General features: G+C 43.2%; 1 protein-coding gene across 15 annotated transcripts in view; it reads right to left on the bottom strand.

The window, feature by feature from the left end:
- Positions 1-3,808: 3,808 nt before the first annotated feature.
- Positions 3,809-18,800, bottom strand: part of LOC118796481 (regulating synaptic membrane exocytosis protein 2-like) — a 151,274-nt gene continuing 136,282 nt past the window's right edge. For 14 of the 15 annotated variants that reach the window (XM_036555367.1, XM_036555372.1, XM_036555369.1 and 11 more), the window contains 5 exons: positions 6,205-6,346; positions 5,748-5,860; positions 5,424-5,525; positions 4,749-4,888; positions 3,809-4,414 (listed from right to left, as the gene is read on the bottom strand). In XM_036555367.1, coding sequence (XP_036411260.1) covers positions 4,199-4,414; positions 4,749-4,888; positions 5,424-5,525; positions 5,748-5,860; positions 6,205-6,346 — 713 coding nt within the window. In that variant the 3' untranslated portion in view covers positions 3,809-4,198. Of the gene's footprint in view, positions 4,415-4,748; positions 4,889-5,423; positions 5,526-5,747; positions 5,861-6,204; positions 6,347-10,303; positions 10,676-18,800 lie in introns of those variants that run through there. The other variant, XM_036555382.1, reaches the window with a different exon arrangement.

Raw genomic sequence — 18,800 nt, 5'->3', positions numbered from 1 at the left:
TTGAGAGTTGGGAAAGTCTGTAACGGTGAAGACATGGCGATGACCCCTGACTAAGAAGACTCAGATGGTCTGTCACTCCATAGGGAGATATCAGAATTTTCATTATCTCTCAGGACAGTTTTTCAGTTTTCCACACGGTACTGAGAGGTTCTGGCAAATTTTCGTTGACCCCACCCCCCACCCCAAACATTTAGTTAACTGCCTTAAAGAGGGACATCTCATGGTAAAGGCTACTTGTTTAAATATCTGTGTAATAATATTGGTGTTGTCCTCAAACTGGTAAGATGGCTTTTATTAAGGGAAACCTCAGACAAGGAGTGAAGACAGCTACAGTGTCTGTGTGGTGTTTTCTACCCATGTGCATGTGCCAAACAGCCCTCCTCTAAAGCTTGATATAATGTTGTTTCATGGTACTGATGAGTCAGAGGGAGCTAAGAAAGCTTATGGAAGATGAATTTTACGTAACAGCTGGTGAGACGCAGCATTCTCCCCAGCGGTGAATGGGAAGTGACTGATGTGGAGCTTAGCAAGGAGAATGAAGCGCAACGAATCCCCAGCAAATTGTGCCAACTTATATGTGACCTGAGCTTCAGTGTAAACAGAGCTAACTCTACTGTTTCACTATTTACTGTAACACTTTAACACTGTACAGTGTATTCTGTTCAGTGTCATTCTGTACACCGTATAGCCACAACGCTTGTGATGTTCGTCACCCCCTTGAATAGGCCCTTTGAAGTACTTAATTCTGGTGTGCAAATATAGAGAGCCAGACAGGGAAGAAGGGAGATCACATATTTTCCCTCATCCTATAAGGTTTTTATTGTCTCAGTTTGTATTTGATGTCTGTTTGCACATACTGTATATCGGCGCTGTGTCGGAACACTAGATGGCATCACAGCGATCTGATTGAGCTTAGTTATTTGCTCATTTTTTTTTTAGGCCCCACTGAACGAGTAATTAACTCAACGGATACAAGTAAAGCCCCTAATTGCATTGGGAACCTCCAGGTGTTAAGCCGCTACTGGCTGAGAGGCGCCCTCAACGACCCCACAGCTGATCACTTCCAGGCACACCGTTGTCTTTAATTAACGAGCCATTAATCACCAGCTCCTTCCTTCATTTTTATGACACTGCTTAGAATATTTTTGTTGAATCTCAAGTTGGCTTTAACTGAGATCCTTGTCAGTAGATCCTGAAGTGGTGACGCTAGCTGTGTTCAAGTTGTACAGAAGACTTACCTTTTGATACGAACAGACATGCAATTAGGACTAATGACTAGTTACCTCTTTGGTCCTGGATTCTTATCTCCTTAAATATGGTATAGTTCCGAAGGTTACTTGTGCAACACAAAGTGGACGTGTTGATATTGTTACTGATAAAAGTGTGTCACCAGTAGTGTAACAGTAAAGCCATGTATGTGCCCATTCTAGTCATTTGTAATGTAATGAAGTAACTTAAGCCAAACTCTTGTTTTTGCTGGATGCTGGATTTTCTTAAAGATGTGATTTTTTCCCCCTCAGTTTCTCCTAGTACATCTTGTACTAGAGGTAAATAAAAATGAAAATAAACATTCTTCTCAGGATAAATTGTGGAAAGTTCCTTTGGAAAGTATTCTAAACATGGGGAACTGTGTGTGTTTGTACAGTTCAAATCACATAAAAATAAAGGATAATGCTCAAGCATTTATTTGTATGGTTGCTGGTACTCAGTGTTTGTGTAATATCCATTTTTTATTATTTTTTTTTAATTTGAAAAATAACTTACATAAATCTCTGTACTCAACCATACTGTACCAAGACATAGCCTTGGCAGGAACACATTGCACCAAAAAAAAAAAAAGAAAAGGCATTCAAAAGGATCAGAAACATCTCTTATCACATGAGGCATGGCTCCTGTTCCAGAATAAGCTTCCTTATGTATATCCAAATTACATCAATCCTACCAGTTGGTATGTACAATGCAGATCAAAACCCAGATATAGACCTTGTTGCAGAAACAAGTATTCAGTGCATACCTCTACAAGATCTTTTTTTTTTTAAAGTAGGAGCAATAATGTCTCACAATTTCATTTCATTAAAATATTTTAATTACCTTTAGATTCACATACTTCCCATTTTGAGAAGCATTTATATTTTCTAAAAAGAAAAAAATAAAAATAAAATCACATTTATTAAAGTTTTCATTGTTTGATGGTTGGCGTTGGCTTGTAAATTAACCAAATATAGTAAATGGATTTCATTTTCTCAAAACAAGAGACAATTAAAAATTCATGTTGTGGCAATTTCCCCATTTCCAAATACCATGTGTTGCATTCCTAGTTTCACAAGCAGTGCCTGTTAAGTTGAATGTCACAGCAAAGTCCAGTGCATTTCAGAACTACCCTTTGCTGTTTCTTGGCCTGGTATATTTTGTCTTGCTATTCCAACTGATGCAATCCATTTTTTTTGTTTTTATTTTTTAACTTTTCTTTAGAACAATATTAAAATAAAATATACTTGCAACCTTAAGTATTTTTATCCCAGTCAACCTCCATCAAATATAAAACCTTTTTATTTTAGTTCTTTAATTCTTAATCAGAAAGAAATAATAAACCTTGGAGGTGGAATGTTTTGTCAAATGTTTGCACAGTTGGAGAGAACCAACTGATTCGCTGTAGAATTCAATTCAAGGTGAGGGAGAAAAGTAACTAAGTTTACATGCACTGTACAAGAAACTGCAAAAATTTCCAAATATCTTCTTTATCAAAACATGCTGAGTTACTGGAAGTGTGTCCAAGCCATGTTGCAAAAAAGACCCCTCTCTCAACATGCTTGTGAAATCACATCCCAAAGAAACGCAAACGCAGAACTGCAAAGTACCAGACAGTCCTGGAAAATCTGGACGTATTCTGTGGAATCTGAGAATGATGGCAATGATTAATTCAACAGTAACCCTGGGATGGTGGAGAAAGAGAGAAGTACAGTTTGCACATAATGTTTGTCCTTGTAAGGTTTACACCTTTAAGATGAAATGAACACTCTATGTTTCTCTTAACCCTCTCTTTGCCACATGAACATGTACCTCATTTTTAATAAAATGCAAGAGAGTTTTCCTTTAGCTTCCCTTTATACTGGCCATCCGTAAAAGTACAGATGAATGATTGGTCTAAATGACGATTAAAACATAGTGCCTTTTTATCTCGCTCTTGCATTCACTCCCCTTGAAAACCATGCATTAGTGAAATTTTATCTTTAAAAATAATATAAATCGTTGAAAATGGCTGATCTGTCAGTCATTTTTTATTGTCATTTTTTTTTTGCAAGTTGCAGCCTCAAGAAAATAATTTTCAACTTTTTTCTTTTTTTTTATGTTCCACTAAATTTATTTCCATGCAAAAAATTCCTTTGTTTCCCTTTTAAATTTCACAGAAGGTATCAACAGAGAAATAATTATGTCGAATGACAAAAGTTCGTATGGTTGTGGACTCTAATACACTGGATCCCGGACGGTAAGCACGTCTGTATTGCCTTTTTTTTGTTTTACTTTGAATATTCTGTTTCAAGATCCGCTTTGACTCAGAGTACATAATGCATATCGGGGGATTGGGGGGGGGGGTTGCTTGGGGGTTTGGCCCATGTGGGTGTCGGCTGTCCTTCCCGACCCGGCGTACTGCCCCTAGCCTGTTAATAGTCCCTGTGGCTCTGCTTAACAGCTGGGCCTGTTGGCATGGCATTACCAAGCATCTGGTAGGAAACATTATCGCCCCATTGGGTACAACAGGAACATCAACAACAAAAAAACGAAACAAACGACAAAGACAAAAAAAAAAAAAAACGAAAAAAAATGATTGTTGTTTTTTCTTTTTCTTTTCTTTTTTTTTTTTTAAACAGGGCTTCTGTAGAACTCAACAATCACTGTCTGCTCTCTGTCATATTTTTTTTTTTCTCCATGGCTTCAAATTGAATGAAAAACCTAGTGCCACCGGGCTGCGTGTGGTTCTAAGTTCCTTCCGTGACCCTGCGCCTGGGTTCTCCCGGTGAGGGCTCTGCCGGTGCACGGTGTGTGCAGCGGCGGCGGCGGGCGCAGGCCTGCTCGGTGCATCCTTAGTAACGGGCTCAGAAGACACAACATCAAGCATGCAGTGTAGCCAGGGCGTGACCTGTCGAGACCGTTGACTCCGATGCTGGTTGCTACGACAACGCTACTTGTCCTCGTGGTGCTACGATCGAGCGAAGGGTCCCGAGGAGCTGTCCAGCGAGGACTGGGAAGCTCTCCTAGTTAAAGTCGCCATGGTCGGGTCCACCAATGAGGAAGGGGGAAAGAGCTTGAACCAGCCAATCACCATGTTGGACAAGTCTAGGTCGTCTAAAAGTATCTGAACGGCTCCCATAAAGGATTTATGGTCCATGCGTCCATAGTCCCCCCACACAATAACCTGTCAACCAGCAGAATGGGCCATGGTTATAACTCCACAAACATTACCATGCACTTACATCTGCACAGCTTAATTTGCCTGCAAATTAAAGATTCAGAAATGACAAAGAAAGCACATGCTTGTGTTGCATGTATACAGAACATAAGAAATTTAATAAAACATCAAGAGAGTCTGGCTGGAATTATGAAGTAATATATCACTTCTCATATAAAACAATCTCAGAGACAAACCTGAAGTTATAGCTTACTGTGTGTGACACAAACACAGCCTTCCATCTTGTCCAGATATGTGTAATTACTCTATGTAGATATCTGAAAAAATGACGTTGACGTACCTGTAACACTTTTCCTGCTGGGCTTTCCTCAAAGGACAGCTGCTGCTGGTACAGGGGGTCCAGGGTTTTTCTCGCTACTTTTGTTTTCTTTTTGGCTACACAGGCACCGTTGTCCAACAGGTATACTTTAACGTAGGGTGCTGTGAGAAAAGGTTGAGTTACTGACTGTACAACCCAATACGTGAAAGATTCACCCGCTCAGTCTAGTCTGGGAGGGGCGTTTCCTCCATGACAGTCTCTCCCATGTAATCATAGACCACAAAAATGCCCAAACAATTAACCTCCAAAGTAGAGAAGATGAGTTACAAAACCTCAAATTAAATCAAAATTAATAAGGCCCCGCAAAGGCTGATTTGGCTTAACTGTGATCACATCAGATCCCACATTGATCATTAGGAGTGACAAATTACTTTCTAGTCATTATCATCAGTCAGCACCCCAAAGCATTTCAACCCCTAAACCAGCCTCACCTAGCAACCATTACTAATGAGCAACTTTAATTTATTTATGGGTGAGAAGATGTACATCCATGCCTTGAACACGGCTGGTCAAAAGGTCACTGATGGCTAATTAAGTGACCTCTAAGGAGAGTGTGACCGAACGTGGCCTGTATGTGACTGGGAATAAGATTCGTAGATAAGCCTTTGGTTTGGTTACCTGTGATTGGACACTTACCTGGCAGTGCCTTTGAGCCTGGTTTTCCCACGAGGCCGCGGGCTCGGATGACCTCCACCTCCAGGGATCCCTTCTTGTCCACCATTCCAATCTGGATGTCACCTAAAAACAGCCATATGGAGCAGGTTTAACAGATCTGGCCACACAGCACAACCGCTACTGTTTCTGCGGTGAAGCAATCTACAAGCTAGGAAAAACCTAACACGTTCTACTGAGAAATCCACATACAATGCTAGCACTGGTTCCAAAGTGTTCTCATGCATTGGTCATCTACCATTAGCCATGAAGTATATATGTGCAGAGACGACATGTGAGAGAGCTTACCCATTGGGGGAGTGGCCAGTGTTTGTCTCCCGACGAGCTGGGCGGGGCCTAATCCGTCCAGGAAGTCACTGAACTGGCTGTCAGATGACAGACGTACACTGGGGAAGATGAGGCTGGGGAGAGAGAAATCACTGGTCACCTCTCCGCCCGGACTCACACACACGGACAGTTCCACAGCACAGACAAACCTATCAAAGGCTATTAACCGTGATATAATCATTTGTAATAAAGTGTGGCCTTCCCCGGTATCAGCTCTGAAAGGGGATGGCAAGGGCACTGTCACCACGCATTAACAAGAGGCAGATTACGAGAATAAACAGTGTGATGTATCTCAGTGCAGACCCTGAATGTGGATGGCAGGGCCGTGTCAGGGTACACGAACTGGAGAGAAAGACGGTAAAAAGAGTAAGACTCAGAGAGTGATGATGAGGAGGAGAAGGAGGGGGGGGCAGCTTACTTTCCCTCGGAGCTGAAGCTGTTCATGCTGCCGTCGGTGGACTCGCGGCTGGCCTGCCGCGTCATGCGGCTGCGCATCTCCACGGCCAGGCCCGTCTCTGTGCTCCTCTGCACCGTGCTGCGCAGCTTTTTCCCACCGGCCTCTGCACAGCGGAGAGAGAGAAGGAGAGAGAGGCACGTTAACACAGTGCTCTTACAGTACATTACATTACTGGCATTTAGCAGACGCTCTTATCCAGAGCAACTTGCATAGGTTACGGTTTTCTACATGGTATATCCATTTATGCAGCTGGATATTTACTGAGGCAATTCTGGGGTTAGTACCTTGCCCAAAGGTACAACAGCAGTGCCCCAGTGTGAAATTGAACTGGCGACCTTTCGGTTACAATTCCTGCTCCTTACCACTATGCTACACTGCCGCTCTTACCAAGCGCATACGCCACGTCCACAGATGTTTCATGTTGTGACCAGTTATACATCTCTTGCGCTGCTTCCACTCCAGTGGGTAACAAGCAGTTCTGCAGCTATGAATGTTTTGTTATCAGTGGTCCATCAGTGGGGCCATCATAATGCCTGCAGGACCAGAGGCTACCTGCAGGGGGCGCCCGGAGAGCAGCGCTCTGCACGGCACGGAGTGGAACACGCGGCCGGCGCCGTGCGAAGCTCTCTCACGGCTAATGCGAGGTGACAGCTGACTCACTCCGCTGAACCTGCTCCCCGTCCACCTCGAATCGATGTGACAGGCGCGGTCCGCGCACACGTGGCCGGGACGGTGCTTAGGTGCTCCGCCGTGCTGCGCGCCCTGCCTGCGGCTCCCGAAAAACACGTCAAAGGCCCACAGGGGTGCCGTCCCACGGCTGTGTACCCCTCCCCCTGGTCTCTGTCACACTGCGTGACGTCTCCGCTCTGGGGACAGCGCACCGAAGGGGAGAAGGGGTGTCGCCTGGGGAACGTGTGTTGACTCTTGGGTAATTGGTCTCGCTCGCTAGTTTATCTCTAATGAAAGAGCAATGAGTAATGAATTCTATCCATGTTATAGACGAACCCTCTGGCTGTACTCACAAATACATGCCATTTCAGATTTGTTTGTTGTTATGGATTATATTTGTTGTTCACTTGTTGTCATGGATTACTGAGACATGACTGAATTCCATCTGAATCTAATTATAATAATGATCATTAGCACTGACTTCATTTATTTGAGAGATCACATTTAATGGTCTAATATATTTTATTTTTGCAAAATTAACATATGTAACTATTTAAACACATATCTTGGCATGACACAAACCAACGATATTACCATATTACTGTCATTGCATTTAGGGTACAGTTAAATGCAAACGTTTAAATGTAACAATGTCAATAATTCCTCTGGACAATGATTCCTCCAGAAGGTAGCCTTGGTTGACATCATCCAGTTACCAGGCAACTACACGCCTCTTATTTGGAACTTCCATAACCTGTGAATGTTCTAGCCCTCTTCCTGCTATCCAGATACCCCAAGTCTCTGTTCAGCAGTGCCCGAGGTTCGAAGAACAACCCTCCCACCCTTCTGCCCCCAGATTCATGAACTATTCATTGACAAAAAAGACACCTGCATAAACTGTCGGCCCATCCATTTATAAGGAACACAAAATCAGTGCAAAAAAAGCGCTGCCTTCAGATCGAGAGAAATCGCATATGAGGCTTACAGTGGACATTGGACAGCCATTCATTTTTATACATTGACATGTTTACTGCTTACAGGGGGGTTTTAACAGTCTACCGTCGGTTTTGGTCAAAGGGTCAATTCGCACATCCATTATTAGCTGCAGGCGTAACACAGGCATAGAAGAATGCATGAGGGAAATAAGGGTGGAAGGCTCCCAGAGGGGCTGTTGAAAGCAGGGAGAAGACAAGGTTTTGACCCAGTCTCTGTCAGCGCTTCCACTGGGTCAGAAAGTCTGCGGCTCGGTGCTTTAATGAATCGGTCTTCCCGTTCATGGATGTGCAATTTTCAACGCCCTGAAAACAGCACATCTTAGCTTTAACACACTGAATCTCACTGATGTTCAGATCAAGAGGTCTTAATCTGAATGTATATCTCCCTCTCTGAACAGCTCTTACGCTAATTTCACCAAACAAATTACAATAAGTCAACACTCCTTTCATGGGAAAAATTAATTAACACATTGAACACTTTGTACTGTTCATTGTACACAAAATCCCTGCTCATAATCTTAAAATGATAGATCTAGGCTATTTAGCTTCATAATTGAATGTGTATTAATGTAATACTACATACATACAGTATATGGATACAAGATTAGATATGTACCCCCCTGTATAATTTGCAGGCAGATTCCTCGTATCTCTGCGTTTAATTCTGTCCCCTTGGCTTGTTGTGACAGTGTTGTCACTGCAGCTCTTTTATCTCCTCATTTGGCTCTGCTAGAGCAGGAAGAGGGGGCTTATAAATAGCCAAAGCGGAGCTCATTACTCCAGTTTCATTCAGAGTCAGTGCTTTAGAATCTCAGTCATTTATTGTCACTTGCCTCCACTTCCTGTTCAGAGCTACTGTTCAGCAGCAACAGAGCGATGCGGTGCTGCGGAAAGCGGCCTCTATGAAAAGCAATCGTGACTTCCAACACGCTGCTCATAACAAGTAAATCAATGACTGGAAAAGAGAATGAAATTCCAGTGACTTGTAAACCTTTTCTTCTGAATCGTTTAAAACGTCCTTCATTCAACTGATTGATAAAAAAAGAACTTACACAACATGACAAATTACTGAGTTCACTGAGATAAACACAGAGTTAATGAAAAAATGAATAAAAAACATCCATGAAAACATTGAAATGTGAAATGCTGGGTGACAGCAAAAACAGCAACCACAACACCAATCAGCAGCAACCATGAGGGCCATTTCTGCTAACCTGTGTCCATTTTCATAGCAGTGAAAAGAAAAAACAGGTCATTGTTTTTCTGAGATGATCTTTAAAGACCATCTCATGTTTCAACGAAGTGTAACTTCAAAAAGCAATAACTCTCAGTTTAAGAAGGAGGATCATCTGAGAAGAGAAGGAGCTCGGTAATTTTCCCTTTAATTAACTGAAATTGATTACGTTTCATCAATTAAACTAATGACCTTCTAAATGATTCAGAAGTCTCCAGACTCGGCATGAATAAGGGAGACGTCTCACACGTTTCTCGTCGATGAAATCATTAAGGATCGGCCGCCGCTGCAGTGACGTCTGGGGCTTTAGGTGAAAGCCACTGTATGCTTACTGGAGGACCGCAGGCGATCAATAGCTGGCATGCAGTCCCACAGGCACTGGGCACACGATACTCTAGCCGCTCCGTCTCTCATTCATTTTTTTTCTCCCTCCCTTCATCAGCCGTAATGAGCGACCACGCTAATGAACAGCCCCATGCTACATTTGCTGCATAATGAAGCGTCTCTTCCGAGGCCCCCCGAAACCGCGTTTTCGGTTCACCCGAGCGGCAAGGAGGCGAGATTTCACCCGCAGCTGCCGTTTGAGAACACGCACGGGGGGTTTACGCTACGCACCACGTGAGGGAACGACACCGAATGTCAGACCAACAGCAGCTGAGACAGTCTGAGAACAGAAGATTGATGATGGTGACTATATATTTATAATCAGCTTCAATTACACAATCCTAGTCGGTGTAGATTGCAATCGGGTGCTATTACCAAGGTCGTGAGACACTATGCATCTATGCACATTCACACTATGCACATCACTCCAAACCACAAAACTGATACAAGCTCCTGTTGAACCAGTCGCTGCAAAGAGAAAGGTCATTTTTGTACACTGAGCACCACTGGAGACTGACATCACAGAAACGGCCACACACTGAGTTTGGGTTACTCCATACGTTTCTGCCAAGAGCTGCACCACAGTGAGAGAGCATCCTCAGTGGAGGCTACACTCTATCCTAACGCAACACACCAGAGACGGGCTAACTAACTGCCTGACTGAGGGCTCTCGATTCAACCCTGCGGCTCCTGTTAGGACCCCTGCCCCTGCTCCCCTCGTCTGTCTGTTTTTCGGGGTGGGGGGGAGGGGTCCCTGAGGCGAGATGGGTCTCCTTACCTCCGTCGTCCTCCTCGAAGGAGTTCATGCAGGGGAAGTAGACGGCGAGCGCCTCGAAGGACGCCGACAGGCTCATGCGGCTCTGGGAGCGCTGCATGCGCGTCCCGGGGGCGGCGGCGGCCGCGTCGTGCCCCTGCCTGCCCATCTCGCACCGCGGGGGGCTGTCACCCTCTCAACCGGAGTGCGACCGCCTAGGAGCGGATGCTAGCCTGATCCAGAAAGGCGTAGACGCTGATAGACAGTCTTTTCGCTTTTCTTGCTCTTTTTTTCTTCCTCTTCACTGGGCTGGAGAGGTCTGGGTGTAGGACTGGCACCGTGTCTGTGTCGCCGCGTCTGTGCTGCCGCGTCTGTGCTCAGTGTTAGCGCAGTCTGCCTCTGCCTCATCTGCCTGGCTCCTCTCCTCTCTCCGGAGCCAAGGCAGAAAGAGGAGGGGGGAGGGGCCGGCTCACCGGCCAGCCTCTCAATCCCCCCGACAGCCAATCAGGCGGCCCCGCTGCAGAGCAGCGCCTCCGACAGATCTCCAGGGGGACGGAGCCCCTCTCAGAGACAGATACGCCTTCACTCCACTCTCCATCAAAAGAGGTCTGCCATCAGAGACAGACATGAAAGCTGTTTACATCCTACTGCAGTCCTCCATCTATGACTGGCTGCTAAACTTCCCCACACTGGGCAGTCACAGTTGCACTCGGAGAGCTGAGAGGTTTGCCGATAGCTAATCCTCCTCTCTACAGCTCTGATTTTGTATTTTTCCATTAAGGCTTATGGTAGTGAGCAAAATTACAATGAGCTTCCCTATTATTCATAAAAATATATGAACAAATATTCCGTAGTGGGTGAGCTTAGAGACTTATATTTTACTTTTACTTTTATTTTACTATTTCTTATATTTTACTAGAATTAAGTTCTTGGACTTAAAATATGTAATAAATAAAGGTAAAAACTTCCCACATCTTAAATGATCTTCATTTATTATTTAGAAAAGGCAAACCTCTATCACAGTTTCTATAATAACTGAGTGCTATACATTTCAGTGAGGAATCATATGCAGATACATCGTTTACCATAAAGAGACTCACATTGGCTGACCCACCAGAAGTGAACAGCAATGGCATAAACAGCACAAACACATCCGGGAAGCACGGTGTTGTGATGTAGTGAATAGTTCACAACCTAACTTTTGCCAAATGTCACTGAATACTGCTGGCCACAAACAGAGGAACAAGCTGTTCCATTATGACAGCTTTATGACAAAACATAATGTTATGAGTTCCCCTGGCCAAAGAAATTGGCACCACCGGAATGTCCACTGGCCAATTACAACAGCCACTGGGATCAGAGATAAAGCATTTCAACATTTCAACTCTCTGCTGGTGGTCTTTTTGAAGGCTGTAGCTGAGTATTGCTAAAGACATAATGCTAATTGCTAACTACCTGCTTAAATCTGCAGTTAGTAGCGTTTGATGTTCATCCAACAAAAGAGATGGGAATCCAAGGAGTGCACATTAAAAACAAATACAGTGATCACTACAGACTCAGACCACTACAAGTGATCTGAGTCTTTTCGTAAATGGTCTACAGGCAATATTTTAGCTCCAGTACTGATCATTGTTACAGCACCATTTCAGAGCCATGCTCCTCAATGTGACGGCTTTATAGCTAGATAAACCATCTTCGCAATGTAAACTACAAGGCACGGACCCCTTTAGCAATGTGAGCTATGCCTATTTTATTTATACGGGTCAAGTGCTGCCCACACATGAAGAAATGTGGAATTGATCATTAAAAGAAAGACAAGACCATACAAGGAGGCCTTCAAGGACAACACACAAAGGGTTAGTTAACAAAAAAAATTACATAAGGATGAGAAAGTGCTCCATTTGATCCTGTTAAGGAGGGCCATGCTTCAGATCTTCAATGATAAGGACTATTGGAACAGAGGATTTGCCATTACTGACAAAGGAGTCCAAGTACACCACTTCTCCCAAAGGATACTACAAAGCACACTAATATTGCATGGTAAAAACTAACAAACATTTTGAAAGATCAACATCACACAAAGGGGGTTTGCTTTGCTAGGCTTGCTTTCAGACATAACATGCATGCCTTTTCCAGTGCAAAATGACGGTGAAACTTATCAAAGTAAAAACTCAGGACACGCTACTTCATGGCCTGCCCGATGTCCGCACATGCAATGTTAAATGGACTGTCTACTCACAAAATATATGCACAGGCCAGGGAATGATGCCTTATTTGGGGAGCTTTGGTTTAACCCACAGTTTACCGATAAGTCCTTAATATGGTTGATGTTGAATCCGCAAACACTAAGGTTAATTTGACATATCAATGTCAATGTCAATGTCTACTCTACTACATGAAATGGACCAACCTAGGGGAAAGTTAATGCATTTGTTAATTCATGAAATAAAGTATATACATACATTCTTGTATGTATGGGGAAAGCAAAACCTATGTAAACTTATGCAAGTCTAAGAGTCCATACCCAAGTCCTGTCTTGTGCAACCCTGGTGGGGTGGAAAATTCCGGATGCGTTCATCAAAGCATATCTCTCTGAGGGTCTGGGCTCAATCAGCGGAACTGAAGCGGAGCCAGGCTAACAAAGCTTCTGGAACAGCTCGAGGACCCTCGACTGTTCGGGTCTTAATTGTGCGCAAGCCTTCACAGAACCATTTACAATAAATCATCTTAAATTGCCTTTGAAGCTCCGTGGCTTCTAGCGCGAAACGGCACGTCTCGTGCCTTGCACCAAAACAATGTCCGAAGACTGAATGTTCGGCCTCAACTTCTGCTTCAAAACAATGAGCTCGCCAGCACTGTAGCATGCCATAGCCTTCATTAATATGGTGCCCTTTGACCCAGGCAAATGGAAAATTTTGAGCGTCTCCAAAGGGTAGTGTTTATTCTCACAATGAAAAAACACCCCTTTGTTGCACAAGCATGGTGCCATCATCTTAAACAAGCCAATGTGTGACAAAACGGCAAAGCCTATCAGCTGGCACAAGCGTGTGTTATGAAGTGAATTAACTGGTATGATGTGACTGGACAAACACTTCAATGTGGCACACAAATAACTAGGCTATCCATATCGCAAGATCGTAAAGGTGACTGTGTTATTTTATGACCTTAAAAACAGACTGAAGTGAAGCTTTTGCAAATAGAAAGCACCTCACGCAACACTGAAGAACAGCCAATATGATTCAATCCAAAACTGTGCCTCAAAAGGCTCAGCCCCGAAAACTGCTGCATTCCAAATCACTGAAAACCTGCCCCAGGACTCCTCTACGTCAGTGCCTTGGGTAAGGGACAGGCAATTGTGCTTCTGTTAAACACGCCACATTTCTCAAAGTCTGCGGAGGACTATAGCCAGTCCCGGACTCCCGCAGATGTAAACAAGGCCTAATGGAGCTCTTCTCTGGATTTATGTTTCCGAGCCCGGGCTTGGGATACCTGTCTCGGATAATGAAGGGAGTGATCCCTTCCTGCTGTTTCTAAAGTGCTTGTCTTCCAAGCGCGACTCTACGCGGCTCAAGCTCAGAGTCCTGCGCAGCTGTCCGCTGTAAACCATCAAATTACACCCTCAACTCGCAGCGAAACGCCTCCGTCATGAAAACCTTTTATCTCCCTTTTATTACCTTTCATTTAAACCTGCAATGACGGAAGACAAAAGCCCCGCCACCAGGGACCGGGACCTTCCAGATTAACCATCTAAAGGATTCAATATGCTAGGCTAACTCAGTTTAATTCAAAATGCTACCAACCAGCTACAAAATTTCCACTAACATTATCAATGGCTTGCTCATTACCTTGCATGTATAATATTACAAATTCAACATTTGCATTCAGAAATTACAAATTGGCTTTTAAAGCAAGACAAAGCCTTTCTGGTGGAAATTTTGTCTTGGCATCTTAAAAACTAGATTGCTTCACTCCCTCTCGAGTCTTGCCAAAACTATATCACCAAATGTATAATTTATAAATGATTTACCAGGTAGATATCATATGCACAATAAGGTTATACAAGCACAGAGAAATAAGGACACGACCCTGAGGAGATGTGAATTCAGTGTTCTTAAAAAACAAATTAGAAATATGAACTTGGCCATTTATTACCAGGCCCGCTAAGTACACACAATATGATGCTGAAAATAAAGGCTAAACTCTGCACTGAAATCAACAACAAAATCAGTAACAATTACAGAAAAACAGATTCTAGGCCTGTTAGATATTCAGTAGAAGGGCTCAGGCTTCGGAGTCCTCATCTTACCAAGGACACGGGTCACAAAAGATGAAAACCAAATGGTGGCACGGTCCTGTTTTGCATACCTGTGACAGTGATTCACCCTATAAACAGCCACTCACTCCACACTCCACACTGAGACCACACACTCGCACCCGCAGCATGCAATCATGGTGAGGAAGTTTTGTATACACTGCTTTCAAGGTGATAGCTGGAAGAACAGAGACAGCAGTGGGTCAGCTTCCGCAGATACAGGCCGGGAAGGAGCCCAAGTCTAAACACCCCGTCGCTAGAGAGGTGAGCCGTCACGCCACTGTTTCACTGTGTGGCTCTGAGACAACGCTGTGCATGGTGGTTCCCATGGAAACCAACACAGTATCTGTCAGCACCACATGTACATACATGTATATACACTGCACAGATGCTCCAGTGCATCACTGACCTACTATAATGCGATTTTTTAAACAAAATTCTACCCTGGGCTTCATTATAGCTTAACTGAAAAGGTCTTACACAACCTCTAACCTGTGCAGCCCACATTCTGTGTCTCGGAAGTAAAGCTACTACAGCTCACAGCCTAAAAACAGACTGAAAAAACTATAAATAGAAAAACGCACTATTACTGGCTGACAAAAGAAAAGAATGATACATATAGCATTCCGGCATCCATCTGACGTGTTCTACCTCCTACAGACTGGTCACTTTAGACTGCAAGCGGCGCATAGGAAAGTGTATTTATAGTGTTGCGTGAGTGTGCTCTGTACAGACAAGGGCCTCTTTGGACAATTTTGCTGCATACCCGCAGGCGAGATATCCACAGTCTGTGCGCAGCGGCTGACAGGTTAAGGAGGAGAAGCCGATTAAATGGCTCAGGAATGAATGAATCATTTCTTCGCCTAGCAGTCACAATATTGAATAATACTGAATATTTCATACCGCATTTTGAGAACATCTGTGTCATGATGTGACGCCGGTGATTTTCAAGCAAGGATTTGTGCTTTTTCAAACCAAGACACCTTCATAAGAATTTTAAACAAATGCTTTCGCTTTTCAAACATACAGGTAATACACCAGTTGCATAAAACAAACTTTTTTTCATGTCTGACAAAGAATATTACACTGAAACCTCTGCGTACTTGTTTCAAGGAAATGACATCACTAACATCTTGTGGTAAAATATGTATCCTTGCTGTCATGGCAGGGGACCAGCTGACGTTAGCCTCCAAGGAAAACTTCCAGAGACTTCCAGTATTGCCCCCACATTAGCCAGTGTCCCACAGAAAACAAGCCTGCACATGGACAGATGTTCCCATTATGTGGAGCTGAAGTTCTGTTAAACTTGGATTTATATAATTCCTGCAGCTGTTTCTGACCAGTGCCAACCAATCATGATAGATGGCTATTCTGCACAGGTAGCCTGTGCAACAATAGCTATTCTATGTGGGTAGTTTGGGCAACATAGTTATTATGAAGATCATGATCATAATTTAGATGTAGCTGTGAAGTGGAATGGAATGGGGGCTTATTTGGCTCTTTGAATAAGACAGATTTGCAACTTCAAGGTAAACTCAACCTTGGTCGTAGATATTCTGCAGAAGATGGTGAAATCTTCTTACCGGCACTACCCAGGTTGGAATGTAAACAATTCACATTGAGACTGTGTGTTCTCGGAAACAGAAAAACAGCATGACACACACAGTTTGTCACTGAGGAATTTTCTAGCTGCAGAATGTTTTTTAGGTCCCCCCAAAACGTTAAAAGGGCATGGAAGAATCTCTGCTGCAGGTTTTCTGCAAGTTGAATTGATTGATCCCTGCAGTCGTCCATCAACGACCAGGGAGGTGGCAGAAAGTTATCCTCATTATTAGCACTGAAATAACAACTCCAGGATCTTCTTCTTTCTACAGTAACATGGAACTGGTTTTGCTGCTTATTAATGATTCTTGTGACTATCAGCTTTTAAAAATATACAGAACGATAATGTCCAAATATGAACTCAGCAGTCCAGCTCTGGCATAAAGTTGTATCATGTAAACCAATACAGAACTAAGTGGTCAGTTCAGATTAGGATAATGCTCAGCTTTGACTTGCCAAATCATGTACAGGAACACTTTGTGTTTTAACATGTACTGCACATAAATGGTATCTTGACCAAGTAACAAAGAGACTTACCTGACTATAACATGACCAGCTACCCCTGGAAAACGATTAATCACCTTAAGGAAGGCAAGGCTTCTCATTGCCATGCCTAATGGTCACAGCAGAGAAGCACTTACTTCTGCAACAATCTGCAGACGAGGTTGTGCCGCCAAAGTGGCATTAACCTCCAAAACACACATCCATTCCCACCCAAATGAGGGCTAGGAGACACACAGTTTAACAAAACAAACGAGGGGAAATCGAGAGCCAGATTTTTAATGCTCACAATGTATACAGAGGGAGTAATATGTAGGTCACTGCATAATTTCTATCTGAGGCTGAAAACTAAAAAACAATAAGTGGGTGCCACGTGCCGTTCCTTCATGTGAAGGCACTGAATCAGCCGCCCACAGTACCTGGGTGAGAGAGACACCAAATCCCATCACCTTTGCAGCAGCCCCGTGTGCATCTTTGTAGCGAGCTAGCCATTTTTTTTTTCATAAAATCAGCATGCTGACATTGCTAAGCATGAGAGAAAATTACAAAAAAGCAAGTTAGTCAGAGAGATGGATGTGCAATCATTCGCTTGCTGTATGAAATGAAAAAATTAAGCATGAACTTCATGTATTTGTTTAGATTTGGGCAATTTTAAAGGATTTTTAAGCACAGGTAGACATTTGACCACTTTTCATAAGTTCTCAATGACTTCCCATACAAAAAATACATTCATAACATATTTTAGAGAGCATATTTGCACTTACGTATATTGAAAATATGTAACTTACTGCTGTTTTGGTATATTTTGCATTAAAATATTTTAAATGCATTTGGGCTTAACAACACATTTCCTTGTGTATTCCAAAACATTTAATTTCTATATTGGTTTTTACATTTTTATATGAAAATAAAAGGATTTTCAAGGATCATGGGCACCCTGATATAAGAAGATTCAAGCCAGTGCCAAGCTACTCTGCTATGTGAATGCAACAAATGAATTTGTGTGAAAGTGAAGCATGCTGGGAAAAGCTTTCCTCACCCCTTTCAAAAGGGATGGTGAGACAGACGGATCTGAGAGCTGCAAGGCATCTGAGGTCAGCCTCAGCGCCGGCTGCCTGTTTGACCTTGTGAGCAACACACCGTGAAATCTTCTACAAACAAGAAGGCCATTTCTAAATGATGTGGGCTAACGATGATGTTGGTTTGTTCTTGCCAGCGCATAGCAAAACACTTTAGGGTTACTCACATGATTAACTGAAGTAAGTGATGCCATGTGCTTTACTTAAGCAAAGCCTTTTGGCAGTTGATGTATAAAAATATATCAATTATGGAGTACAGAAAGGACACACCATTTTGAAATACTTACACTTACTGAAATACCAATGTGATATATCCATACTTTCATACTTAGCAAATATGTCAATTCCGATCTGTGATGTCATTGGTGTCTTTTTTGTGTATTAAAATTCACCAGATCAAAGTATTATTTAAATAAAGCAAAAAATGCATAGACATCATCATTGTGTTTAACAGTAAAATAAACATATTTAACACAAATGTGAAATCAGATCTACTCTGTGCACGGTCCTGAAAGCTGAAAGCCCAGAAGCTCTCCTCAAAATGGGCTTCATCTTTTCGCCAACAGACGTCCGGCTTTCATCGTTAAGATTTGGTGGCCTGCAGAAATGACAAACGGGAGGCTCTGGAGATGCATCAAGCAGGTGGGCACTGCCAATGTGTTTCAGAGCAGAAGACTGGAACTGGACTGGTAAAGCGGTCAGGAGAGATTCTACAGATATCACAAAACAGGCTCTGCGATGCGAAGCCTGAGGGAGCAGTAAGCAGGGCAGGCTGAAGGGCACCTGCAGACAGTCTGCTCTACAGGAGACAGAGAAAGCGGATCAACCGGCAGGAGACTGCGAGCTGTAAACTGTGTCACCTATCTCTGGGGCAGCAAGCAGATACCGTCTAACCGTCTAACATCTCTCAAACCTTGTTTAGCACCTAAGTAATACATTAACTTTTTTGTGCGTACAAACTGGTGTGATTACAACACTAGATTGGAAAAATTCTAGCTAACGTTTGCTTTGAGGAAACAGTGATTTA

This window comes from Megalops cyprinoides, chromosome 21 (assembly GCF_013368585.1).
Source record: "Megalops cyprinoides isolate fMegCyp1 chromosome 21, fMegCyp1.pri, whole genome shotgun sequence".
NCBI lineage: Eukaryota > Metazoa > Chordata > Actinopteri > Elopiformes > Megalopidae > Megalops > Megalops cyprinoides.
The sequence above is the reverse complement of the archived record's forward strand: the minus strand, read 5'-3'. Positions and strand labels throughout refer to the sequence as shown.